The sequence below is a fragment of the Lepisosteus oculatus genome, chromosome 7, assembly GCF_040954835.1.
Source record: "Lepisosteus oculatus isolate fLepOcu1 chromosome 7, fLepOcu1.hap2, whole genome shotgun sequence".
Lineage (NCBI taxonomy): Eukaryota > Metazoa > Chordata > Actinopteri > Semionotiformes > Lepisosteidae > Lepisosteus > Lepisosteus oculatus.
Window position 1 is genome coordinate 30,518,652 of NC_090702.1, and position 14,052 is coordinate 30,532,703.

The 14,052-nt window shown below is 35.4% G+C and overlaps 1 protein-coding gene across 1 annotated transcript in view; it reads right to left on the reverse strand.

Moving 5' to 3' along the window:
* Positions 1-2,068: 2,068 nt before the first annotated feature.
* pdzrn4 (PDZ domain containing ring finger 4) overlaps positions 2,069-14,052 on the reverse strand; it is a 62,453-nt gene continuing 50,469 nt past the window's right edge. The window contains exons 4-8 of the mRNA XM_006642890.3: positions 12,572-12,670; positions 9,092-9,154; positions 8,122-8,223; positions 5,475-5,591; positions 2,069-4,928 (exon numbers count right to left, since the gene is read on the reverse strand). Coding sequence (XP_006642953.2) covers positions 3,399-4,928; positions 5,475-5,591; positions 8,122-8,223; positions 9,092-9,154; positions 12,572-12,670 — 1,911 coding nt within the window. The 3' untranslated portion in view covers positions 2,069-3,398. The remainder of the gene's footprint in view (positions 4,929-5,474; positions 5,592-8,121; positions 8,224-9,091; positions 9,155-12,571; positions 12,671-14,052) is intronic.

Consider the following 14,052-nt stretch of genomic DNA (forward strand, 5'->3'; position numbering starts at 1 on the left):
TAAAATGTTTAAATACCACTTAGCAGAGCACTGTATTGGCCTGACCCATTCTGCAAGGTAAAGAGCCTTTCAGTACATCAATACAGCAATGCCAGGTATCCATTTCTTTTTTCAGAATGTGTTGACTGCAGTTATGTATGTGTTCATGTTATAAATCAAAGACAGGAGTTGTGGTAGTATTTAGTATACCATTTGTTGGTATAGAGCTGTAAAGCTGACTTAAAAAGTATGAAATAGTTTATTGCAATACTACTATTTCCCTTACTTAAATTACTGTACCGGGTAAGTCGATTGAGAACACATTTTCCTTTTTTCAACAACCTGAAGATCCACTTATAGAGGAGGGCACTTACTGTAGCAATCTGAGTGATGTACCTTTTTCAAGAGGACAACACCAGCATCTGGGATCTGAACCCACAACCTCGTGACCAGAAGTCCAGAACTTCAAACTAAATTGTATAAATAACGGTTTAACAGATATACTATTTTTCAGCAATTTGAAAATTAGGTAAGTGAACTTAACAATCTGAAACTGGAACTTAGCCAGGACAGCAGGGCTAACACCCTTACTGTCATAGATGTTGGAAGGGACGAACCGTGGAATGGCAGGAGAGCGGAAAAATACCCTATGCGTAGTGGCAAGATGGGGGTTAGCCCGGGCTCAGCTGTTCAGGAAATGCCGTATAGAAACCTTTGTCTTCAGGTAGCGGACGTGGGGCGACCTGGTGCTAGGTGGGTTTCAGGACATCCGAACCTCAATGCTGAGCGAGGAGCAGAGTAGAAGCAGGAAGTAAATAGGCTACACAACAAGACACACCAGAAAGACATGAATAATCTCAGGGAACTAGGAACAGGAGAGAAGTAGAGCCCCCTCTAGTGTCACTGGGTGTGACACTTACTCTTTCAACACTGGCAGGGAATCTTTAATGACCAGCATTTATTACAGCATAGTCTTTTGAAACTATACTAGGGTATTGGACTGTGACACTTACTCGTCCACCAACCCCACCAGCAGCAACAATCCGGTTTCCTTAGGTCTTATCACGCTACAATGTGCTAATGTAATGTAAACAATGCTAAAGACACATTTTCTCAGTTCAGTTCATTTTAGTGTAAACAGGTTTAACCCAGTTTCTTTGGATATCTTTTTGACATAAGGGATTGGACAGCAAGAATGAAAATTAAAGGTGCACTGGAAGAGTTTATGAACTTGAAGAAAAGAAACAGATGCAACAAAAGGCATAAATTGTAAATATGATTTTTTACGTTAAATTTAAAATTCAGGCCATTTGGCAAGAAGAAGGCACCCAAGCTTCCATACACTGTGTGAGGCAACTTACAGTATTTAGTAATGATATAATGTGTTTAAATCAAATCTTTCAATATCATTTGGCACCTAATATCAAAACACACTTAACTGGAATCTAAAGTGGTAGAATACTTTGAAAGACAATATGAAGAATTGAAAGGACAACACCAAATCTACAGAATCAGTGTAGGCATACGGTACATTGCAGATTGACAGGTGTATTTTGAAACCAAACATATTTACATTGCATTTTTTTAAAAGCTTAACAAAAAGGTTACTCTTAAAAACATGAACTTCCTTATTATTTGGTATCCTTCTAGAGTTTTGAATTTACTGTTGTTAATTTTAAAGAATAAACATGACTTGACATACTTGAAAATAGCCCATTAAAATTCAATATCAAAATTAGGTTCTCCCCTGAAACAGGTTGGGAACATCTGGTACTAATTGTATTCAGTCCTTGGCTACTTTAATTGTACTGCCCCTAGTGGTGATGGACACAAAAAAAAAATGCAGTGAGAACAAAGTGGTATGCCCCTGTCATGATAACACATTTGTGTAAAGCACATCTTCCTTTTCATTGGCTCAGGCAGAGAAAGAACTGTTAGAATTTCACAGCTTTTTAGTAACTTATATTTTTTGTATTATATCAAACAATGAATGAATAACTTTTTGTTAATTTTGTTAATTTTCCTGAAGATAGCTCCATTGTTTTTTTTTAACACAGTGAGTATCAAAAACTAAGTTATTGGACAACAAGGCCAACACAGAGCACAATCTGATTGCCTCAGGTTGTGGAAGAATTATGGAATGGCTGTTCTGTTTTCTTGAAGATAAACAATAATTTATTTTGTATTATAACAATTACCACATTTATCTGGCTACAATAATTGCTTACTACATATTACTGTAAATAAGACCACCTACACTTTACTTGGAACAAATACAGGTTCAATGTACAGCTTTAATTTACAATACATTACCAAAAAACATTTTAGGAAAGGTGTATGAAACAACTTTAGCAGAAAAGGTAATAACACTCACTACCATTTCTACTTTTAGTTTTAAAATATAGGCAATAATGCAGGGTACGATTTGGCATTATATTAACAAGTCAAAAAACATACACTACAAAGAAAACCTTTTAAGGCTAGTTACAAAGTTAAAGGAAATGGGTGGTTACAATACATTTCAGTAATTTCAGTAAAAATAATAACAAATTGTTAATTAATATAGATGTTAAAGCTTTAGGCTGGGTCTGCACTCTTTTTAAAATGCAATTGCTTATTATAGCAGCCTCCTAAGGTCCATGCATTGTGGCTATTTTGTTCTGATTTTTGAAGGTATCCTTCTAATGCAGTCAATTTGTTGTGTTTAATGTATCTGAAATACAGTGTAATGTGCATATAGAAAAAATGTCTTTCCAGACTTTTTGAATGGTACATTGTTTTTCCCGCCTCCAGCAAGTTTTCTCTGAATAGTTCTCTCACACCTGGGTTTTGGGGGATTCTTTACTGATAATTAAAAATAATAACATTAAGTGTAAAGGCATCACTGCAGATAAATGAGAACGTTAAAGGAACGAGCATAGGCAAAGTTTATATACAGTGAGTTGTACAATTCCTCAGTGGCCTTAAGATTGATTTGGGAAGATGTAAAAAGAGATTAAAGTCCTACACATTCTCACTTAGAAACCTCAAATAGACCCAAGCTGCAATCAACATTACCTATTGTCTGAGAAACTATTTAATGACACAGTATATAAATATCAAAATAAACTGTATTGAGAAAGAACTGCGGGAATGCAGTTACAATGGATTTTTATTGTAAAGGATAACCTGAAAAATTAGAAAGAAAATATATTTTGCAACTTTATATAAAACTATACATGAAACAAAGAACAGGAGAAAAGCTAAAGAAGAACCATGAAAATTTTTTAAAAAATAACAATGAAAACCAGTTGAAAAATTGTTTATAAAATGTCTTCAGGTTATAAACTGTGAAAAATATTTTTTCGTAAAAATGCCATTTGCCATTCATAAAAATTGAACGAGGCAATTAAATTTTACCACACTGGATAATGTCCATATTATACAGTAGTAACAGACAAGAAGGCATTGTGTACTTTTGTGCCCTCTGGTGACTTGGCCCCATGTGTCATCAGCTCTTGGATTGTCATCCAGTTGTCCAGTATCTTCTTGTTTCGTTTTTTCATCATCTTTTTGTGGCTGAGTTCAATAATGTTGATCTCTTTTTTCCCTTCGCTGCCACTCTGGGGGCTCTCCTTGAGGCACTCTAATCTGCTGCGCATCATGAACTCCCGCCGCCGTCGCTGCTCTTTTGCCCTCACTAGATGCTGCTTCCTCTCCTCCTTGCTCCAGTACTTCCCCATCTTCATCTCGCTCATCATGTCATCGTCTGTAGTCATGCCGCTGCGCTCCTCTTTGATTTTTAAGGCACGTTCCTTCAGGATTTTGTCTCTCACTGGCCTCTTAGTTATGTACCTTGTTCCATCGCTACGGATTTTCACCTTCCACTCCATTTTAGGCTCTGAAGATTTCTGCAAGTCTTTGCACATACTAACGAGGCTAAGCTGGCTCTGGGCATACTCCACTGCTGATCTCTGCTGAATGAGATGCATATAACTCTGATAATGCCTGGCATGTGCAGGTATGTTAGCGTGTCTGTACTGCGAGCTGTGGCATGGTGACAAGTATGGAATTTGCTGAAGGCCAATCCTCTCTTGCTCAGATCGCTTTTTGTCATCAGGTACTATTTCATCTGACTCAGTGGTGCTGTTCTGTCCAGAGGTTTTGGCTTTGCCCAGAAATGCTCCTTTGTTTCCCTGGCTAGAGGTCATTTGGCATGTTGTCATAGAGCTCCTCAGATTTTTTCTGTTGGTAATGCTAACCATTCTTTGCAGGGAATGATCAGGAGAGCGGTCCATGGCCAAAGGTGTGCTACGGCAGCTTTCAGCAGTATTGTAGGCGCTGGAGCTGTCCTTGTCTGATTTCTCAGGATGCTCATTGATTTCAGCCAACTTATTTCCCTGCAAGTCCATGCTGGTGTTGAAGTTGTGAAAACTTTCGTCTTTAACGGACCACATTCCAGAATACTGATCTCTGGCTTTTTGGAGTTTGTGAGCTTGCATGATATTCTGGCACTCAAGCTCAATGCTCCTAAGTTCTTCATTGAGCAAGCGCAGCTCCCTTTCAACACCATCTTGCTCCTTCAGGCTGCATTCGATGGTACTGCTGCGACTGTAGTAGAGGTCATACTCACCACTATTTCTGATTTTACACTTCAGTTCCAGGAGCTGGCGGAATCTGTCACAGTCTTCTTCTTGTGCTCTGATACAATCTGAGTCAATGTGCTCACCAGACGCAAAGCTCTCAATGCACTGGATGTCATTGCTACCCAGCATGTCCTGGCTCTGTTCCATTTCTTGTTTGTCCTTGACAGAAGCTTGTTGCTGGACATCTGCTAAGTTCTCATGCTCAGAGCTCTCGTCATTGCGTACACTGTCATCGGTGCGACCCACTCCGCTGTCCTTCTCCTGATTGTTGGAGGAGGTGGTGGCGGTGTCTGTTGTGCCATCATCCTCCTCTGTCTTTTTCGGCTGAGGAATATAAATTCAGTATTGTGAGAGACTGTAAAGCTGTCCTTTATTTTCTACTGTAATATGCATGGACTTGAAAAGTCTTTACTATCTTTATATCAATCTCTGTTTCAAATTACTTAAAACCTTATGAAACATATTAAGGAAAAATATCCTTTGTTACTAGTATTAGAATTAACCAAATTCCAAACAAAAATGATTAAATGTCAAAAGTGCCAGAATTAAATTGTCTTGAGCTGACATAAGGAAGAAGTGACATTGTTGTGAATGAGTGAAATTCTTGTGTCCAAATGAAAGACTCTGGCAAGGATTTTGGCAATGCAAGGATCAGTAGAGGGGTTAACTTTTACACTCCAGAATGTTTTGCCCCATTTATTTCCATGTTATCACCAGTACTCTTTCAGCTATACAATATGCTTAACAGTAGGAGTACTCACTATGCTGTAGATGAAGCATTTTAATATATTAGGTAGCAACGTTTTCATGATGAAGAAAAGGTAAAATAATTCTTATAGGATTTTTTTTTCTTTGTCCTATGAATCTTACCTCCTGCAATTCATTGGAAGGATATTGCACTATATCTTTATGTTGGTCTTCTAACATCTCCATTTTCAGCTCTTCTAAAAATTCAGTATGCTCATCATCAATCCATCCTTCATCCAGCTGCAACAAAGAGAGTGCAATTCCATTTGTTTCAGTAGCGGTGATGTTTCTATCCTTGAACTAGCAATACCCTTGTCAACATCAAGACCATCTGTCTTGAAAGCTGTCTAACATACTGTACATTATGTGCTCTACAAGGATATGGCAACATTAATGGACATCTATTCACAATCAGTTCTGTATACTTACTGCCCATCAAAGATTATGCTTTTTGGAGGTTTTTTAGGTTTGACCTAGACAGGTGCCATTTTAAGGCAAAAGCAGCTTCACTTCAGTAAAGATAGAATAATGGATTCTTTTAAACATTCACTAATTAAGATATCCTGAGACAAACTGGCACGTGTCTCAGATTTTGTGGTTCAGAGAACTAATATGATACTCTAAATGGGAAATGTGTGCATTACCCATGAGGAAAATACACATAGATATTTCTAAATTATTTCCAGCCATTTGTTTTAATAACACATTTTCAATACCATCATGGATTATGATAATAAACAGAGATGTTGTATTAGTAATGATATCTATATTTTTGTTAGTAATTATATCGCTTTTCTGAAGTGACCATTTCATCTTGAAAAATACATAAAATTGTTAAAACGCATCAATAATAATGTGGTATGTCCAACTGTGTCTGTATAAAGCCTCACACTCCCCCATTCTGCAGTAGGATTGATTAACAGGACATTTTTTAAAATGTATTGGAATTAATTTTCTTTTTTGTGACCAATTTAATTTGGCACAGATGTCTAAATGTAATTTTCAGAAAAATCTAAAATTTCTACAAGAGAAGCAATCTAAAGTAATACCATACTACAAGTTGTATGCCATAAATGGATTTAATGGCTACTTTGTATTCCAAGCATTCTGTTTTGCACCATAACAAAATGTTTGCACTTAATTCCAGTCACAAACGATACTAATACTCTCATTCTCTTAACACTTTAAGAATGGCATTCATTTTCACTTAAAAACAAGTTATATGCAGAAGTCAAGCATTTTGTCAAGGAGATATGGCCTGTTTGATTCAAAACAATAAACCTGATATTGCAAATTGAGATCAATTCATTTTGTCATATTTGAGTCTTAATATTACATCTGGCTGCTTTTTTAACACCACAACTAGAAGCAAAGCACTGTAATAAAGTGTCTTAGAATCAACGCAAGTGCAATGGAGACTACTTCCATAGATGTTAACCTCGGACCATCACAAGATTATTATTCATGTGTTTCCTTACTTGTATGTTATCCTCTATGAAAACTTTATGTAAAGAACGTTTGCTCCCAGAGGTCATTATAAATGTCCTACATACTGTTAAAAATGATAAAATGCAGCTATTAAAATAATCATATAATTTTAACCCCTCTCCACCCCACCACATTTCTGCAGAAAGGAAACATTTCAAATCTATTCAATGACTTCAACTTTTTTATTTCTGTCCAAAAGATTCATAAATACTCGGATATCATTTGGAATTCATATTATAACTTCTAGTTTTGTTTTGAAATATTTAAATTAAAAGCACAAAGGAACTCTATTATTCAAACATTTCTAAAAAACACAGAGAGAGTCATGGAGAAAACATCCATTCAGACTTTATGATGAATTACAGTATATAGACTTACTGTACCTCCAGGAGGTAATTATAGATCATTTGTACACGTATTTAATTCAATAGATAAAAACCAATATTAGGACTTATAGTACAACTAATAATAATATTACAGAAATTCCTATTATTAGTAATAGCATTAATAGAAATATTACAACTTGTCTAACAACAACACATAATTATTGGTTTTTGACAACTTCCACCTGTGTCCTACTTTGGCCTTTCTTCATTTCTGGTTTGTTTTGAAACTGGTTTCGATATCTCAGAAATTATTCTGGATTTTACTGAATAAAACAATATATTTGACTGCCTTTTCACTATTTTTACACAAACAGCATTCCAAATTCACAATTAAATCTAATCTACAATACACAACTTAACTATGTATGTCTGATGCCCATTTGCCAATACTCTTACACAGTCATTATAGTCAATACTACAGTCTACACTGGTAGAAATGCGAGGCTTTGCATCCTGGTTTGTTTATTTTACATTCAAGTCTATTTTAAGGTATTTGCACATAGTGGTTACGAAGGGATTATTTTGTTTAAATGTAATTGAGGAGTGTATGAGATAAAACAGTGACTATTTTTTAAAATAGTTTTTAAATTGTAAAGGTGCGTGGTAAGTTTTTCACAAGGAGGTGCTTACGGATCGTAGCAGTCTCAAATTTAGAGGTACTGGAGCAGAACTCCAGTGTAAATTAATCACAGGGTGGTGTAGTTTGGCTTAGTAATTGAATCAATTTAATTTGATTCAATTCCGTGGTTAACAATGAAAAAGGTTACAAAATATAACCAACTCATTTATTGATAATCAGTAAGTAGCAAAAAAGAGAACTCAAAGGAATTGTTGTATTATACATATAGACTGTATCAAATGAAATAATGAGAGGAGTAAAAAAATATCTTTCTCACCTGTATGTCTGGCCTGGCAACCAGCAATACAATGTTTCTGCAGTCCTCACTTGAGAGCAATGCCACTGCCTCCTCACGATTCTGCACATCACAGCCATTTATCTTACACACAAATGAAACAGAAGCATTAATTTCCATCTCTCTCACACAAAAACACAATAAGGGCAAATTTCAGCTCATTTGCAGTAAATGTGTGCACAATGAAAGTCGCACAAATGTGTTCATTCAGCCCCTTTGGAGGTAAGTGCCTTCACTCAATTATGTGCTTACAGTAAGGGGCTGCATTGACTGCTGAGGGATGGTGGACATCAGCGAAAGCGGTTATGTTCATAAATGTCCAACCTGCATCCTAGCAACATACATCTAGCAACACAATTAACTGGCTGCTGACAGGTGGCGTTCATCTTTTTCCGTTCAGAGTAATGGAACTGTCACTCTGAGATAATAGCGCTGGTGCATGCTGGACTGGGAACCCCACAGCTGAAATCAGTCATACTGCACACTTGCCATGAGACAATTAGAAAGCTTCTCTATTATCTCTCACCAAACAGTACTTACAGGGCACCACTGATAGCTTCTACGTTTAATCACTTTGTGCTTATTGTATGGTTTACAGTTGAAATGAACAGAAAAACTGTCATACGGGGCAATCTAAGCTGCCACCTTCCTCCCTCAAAATGTATTTACAGGTAGTAATGCCAAAAAAGATTTCATAAAGGCCAAGTGAAAGATATGAGATTAACTTGATACTAAACCCACGATCATAAAAAATCAACATCACGTTATGTTTGTATAGAAAACAGGTATTTATTTCCATATTTTGCTCATGAAGGATTTTAATTTTTTTTCTCTAAAAGTTTAATATATGATACATAAGAGTGTGCTTATTTGTGGTATGGAGCCTGTCGATATTAAATTGTAACTTACTTGATATTTTGTATGAGTTTCAAGAACAACAAAACCATACTACCTGTAAAATCCGATCCCCCTCTCTGATACGACCATCTATGGCAGCTATGCTGTTTGGACCAACCTATTTGAAAAAGAAAATAAGTAGTGTAAAGCAGGTTATTACTTAACCACTAATAACAAGTGCCTTCAATGATGCTAAGATAGTAGTATACAATCCAATTTTCAGCAAAACAATCAATTAGTTAGTAAATCATTCAATTTATATGACCTACCCAGGAAGGAAATAGGTCCTGTGATTCACCTAGACAAATCAATCTATTAATTTAATAGAATGTGAATTCCGGAAAGACATGGAGCCCCTGTACTCAATCTATACTTAGATATGTTCTATACTCCAGCATTTAGATTCCCTAAAATACCTTCTGTTTTTTAATAAAAGGAGGTCTATGTGACAGAGATGAATAAAAAATCTGAAAGTTCATTAAAAACCAAATGACTGATCAAATGGAACAAGAAAATAAGAAGAATTTTGGTGTGTTACATATATTAAAAATACATAAATGATGACATTTATTTGGTGTGTTAATATAAAAACATATGTTTGAGAAAAAGATTACAGTGAATATATATATATATATCAGTGTGTTGTAATAACTGCCATCTTTCATTATAAATCGATACAGTAACATTTCATATCCAGAAATGACTCATGACAGAAGTCATAAACAACTTCAAAATTCACAGTTGTGGATTTTAAATACTTTTTTGCATATATTGTGACTTAACTCTTAGGATAAAAATCATGAAAGATCCCATTATTTCATTTTACCCATGTGGTATTTCTAAATATGGTGTGGTTTGGTCAGGCTTAACATAAATGCATTTTTCAGATACAACTTGTACTTTATCCAAGTCTCAAAGGCTCCACTTTGACTAATGATGCAGCGAGCAAAGGGCCAATGCTATCTATCACCCTGCACTTGATTGTTGTCTTTAACCATTCATTTTACTCTGTCAAATTCAGCTCTATTTTTCAAGTTAAACATTTCCAAGTGTCTCATTTTTCATTTAGTGTTGACCCTTACCAGACTTCTTCTCATTAAAAGTGATGGACTACCTTCAGTTTTGTGATAGGATCTGGGAGCGAAGTTTGACCCAGTTCAGCTTTAAGCAACAATGTTATACTCTGTACAAGACAAGTTTTTGCCAGTTTTTAAGGTGTAAGAAAGCACATTCTTGTATTTTAAGAAACTGCTGATCTCTGCAGTAATAGTACAAAAGAAGACAGATTAAAGCTTCCTAATTCCCATTAGCAAGATATAAGGGACAATCTAGAAGACAACGTTCTAAATAAATACCAATAGGCTACTGCTTAGCCTTGACTTGCATTATTAGCTTTTGTACAACATCATAACTTGAGGTCAAAAGCTAAAGAAATTTGTTAGAAAGATGGTGGGCATTAAAGACAATACCCTGTATGTGGTGTCAAATAGGAAGTTCATAATCTGTGATACCATATGTGATTATTTTTAGAATACATTTTTTACAAGATTGTTTTGTAAACAGGCATTTCACAAAACTGTCAGAAGATTTCTTAATATATTGTATGTTCATCGATGCCAATCAGCAAAGGAAAAAGTTGAACCAGGGAAATAATCTCTCACAAACTAGGATAAAAATAGATAAACTGAGCTCCAATATATTTTGTTAATAGGAAAAAGAAGAAAAAAGATAGTGACAAGCTGACACTTTTTGTAACCTATTACAATACTAATATGTTACACAAGATAAACATGAACAGCCAATTTAAAATGTTGTAGTAGGCTCTGCATCACATTTAATAATCAAATCTAACACTCATCCACATGTTTTTCATCATTGACATTCTTTGTTCTACTTTTTGAATGACAAAATGTACTGTAGTTCTATGACAATTAACTCTTAACTTACATTAAAATGACTATACATTAAGTAGAAGAACACCACAGGCTTATGTTTGTGCATATAGAAAAACACAGAGTAAGATGAGTAGAAGAATGCAAAATGTACAAGACTTTTTCCCAGCAATGTACAAAAAAAAACAGAAAGACTGAACAACTATTTTTTTTTCTTTTAACAACCTTAACAATTCTTCTTGTACTCTTGCACTATTAACTGTTTTACTATAGTACTAAATTTAGGCTTCATATCAATACTTTAATTAGCCTTTTCTGTACTGTTAATGTGAGAATTATTCAAAATTTCTACTATTTGCATGACTAGTGTTAAGCCCTTGCATAGAAATCAGCAGCATAAATATTGAATGTTTGCCTTTGCCTTTCCATCGTAGAGAGCACAAGAATAGTTACTGTATGTGCCGAATTAATTAAAAATTACAATAAAAAAATAAAGAGGACAAGCACACATGCCTTACTGTGGATGAATGATTCATTCTAAAATAAATCACAAACTGCACCTGTAAAACTAGTTGGCAGTGTTAAAATATACTATTGTTGTTACGTTTGTATAATCACATTTGTTTTTTAATGTGTTTTTATTTTTATTGTAACAGTAAGGTATTTGGCATGATGTGTTTTCCTTTTTATGTAAACTTACTAACTAAAATTTTAAAATACAAAATGTCAAGTAGTTGTCCAAAATGTTAGAGTATTGTTTTTGTTAAATATTTACTCTGGCTGGAATTCCGAATGTTTATTTCATCCCATCTCCCAGTGCTGCCTCTGAATCAGTAATTAATGAGTGGTGGTAATAAATAAGGGAAACTAATATCTTTCTTTAAATGCCACGGCTATTTTAGAACAGCAGTACTTACAACAGTTTATGTGCTGTACTGTTCTTTCAAAATGCCTGTACGTTTACAGTTACTAAGCACCTGTAGTTAATTTTTCTTGCAGGTTTGGCTTTCATTGTCCCTTTTAACACCACCTCTTTGATACAAATGAGAAGTTACATCTCTCAGTAATCTCTTTGTTCACTCTGAGTATGTTAATAACAGCATATATCTCTTGTATGTATAATGAAAGTTTTCAGCAAAAATAATTTCTTGAATTTTAATGTTTTTTTTCATATTTTAGTTATAAGCTATAACAAGTGGAATATTTGCTATCATCTATTATCAATTTGAGTTTTGATTTAAGGGCAATATCGAACAACACGTTTGCTCCAGGCTGAAGCCAGACTGAAACTGTACACAGAATTCTAACAGGCATTTGTTACAGACTAAACTAAAGTCTAGGTAAGCATATTTTAGGAGAATTAACCTTCTGTAACACCTGTAAGCGACTAAAGTCAAATGTTTCTCGAAATGTTCCTAATGTTTACTTAACTTTATTTCAATTAAAATCTTTTAAAATCGTTTTTACTTTTTTTTGTTTTGACTTTCTTAGTGTTAGGTGATCTCACATTAATGCTTAAATTCACTAGGCTGGCATAATTACATAAAATGAAGAAATAAGAATGATAATTAGAACTGCCAAGTCAGTATCTGTCATCCAGGTTATTGCACCCTTATATATTACCATTAAAATATTTTTCTCACCTCACTGACATAGATCCCAATGTCCTCCTCATCATCTGTTCGATAGCAGAGGGTCAGGCCCAGTTTCTCCTGGCTGTTCATGCGACACAACTCAACTTCCTACAAGGGGAGAAAAAGAGAAAGGAAGCCGAGATAAATGAACCAGGTAGACATTTAAGAAAAGAATCAGGCTTCTTGGTAATTTAATATGGTTCATTAGAAATACTTTAAAGTTTCTTTGGTGAAGCTCCCCTGAATGATGTTGTATAGAACAGCACTTGAATATTAATATTTACCTTGCAACAACCTCTTGTATATGCAAATTCCTACTAATTTATTCAGTTTTCTTCCTCCTAAGCAAAGGTGTTGTGTATCATTAGAATTAATCATTTTTTTAGTTGAGCTTTAGTGAACTCTCTTCTTTTGGCGAATGTCTGACTGCTGGAAAATAAACTAGATGTACTAAGAGTGAGGCTGATCAACAGGCAGGAGGGATTGCTGCGTATTTTGTTTTCCAGAGACGTGGCTCAGCCGAAACTCAACTACTCCTCCCATCCCGCCTGACTGTTTCTCCATATATTGTATGGATTGCACAGAGTCTTCCAGCAAGGCAAAGGAGGTGGTGTATGCTGTCTGATAAAATCTTCATGGTGTTCAGATGCAGTGATCCTATCTCACTTCTGTTCCCCCAATCTGGAATACTCTCCTCCTACCTATCGAGTTTTCTTCAGTCATCATTACAGCTGTTTACACACCACCTCAAGCAGGCACTCAACTTACTCTCAACAAACTATACATTGTAATTAACACAAAACTGCAAACCTCGACATTAAATTCTTCTTAGTCTGGGATTTCAATCAGGCCAACTTGGAAAATACATCCAACATACAACCAGCATGTCTCTTGACCCCCAAGAGGCACTAATACTCTTGATCACTGTTACACTACCATCAAGGATGCCTAGCACTCTTTTCTTCATCCGCATTTCGGTCAATTAGATCACCTGTCTTTGTTCCTACATCCTGTTTACAAGCAGAAACTGAAGCATGAGAACCCTGACATTGATCATCCAACATAAATTAGTATACAAACTCATTACAGACTTTATCAAGAAATATGTGGACAACTGTGTACTTACAAATACAACCTAGGTTTTTCCCAACCAGAAACCATGGATTAAAAGTGAAATTTGTTCCATGCTAAGGACCTGGTCCTGGGCTTTTAAATCCGGTGATTTAGAATTATACAAGAAAACCAGGTTTGACCCCTGGAAAGCCATTAGAAGAACTAGAATAACAAGTTCAAGCAAGCTAGGAGCAAGGAGCAAGCTAGAACTACAGTCTAACACCTCAGATACTTGGCGTATGTGGTAAGGATTACAGGCCGTCATGGACTTTAAAGAGAAACCAAGTGGAATCACAGTTATTAACATCTTTCTCCCAGATGAGCTTAATGCCTTTTACACCCGTTTTCAACATGCAAACATGGAATCACCCATGCAG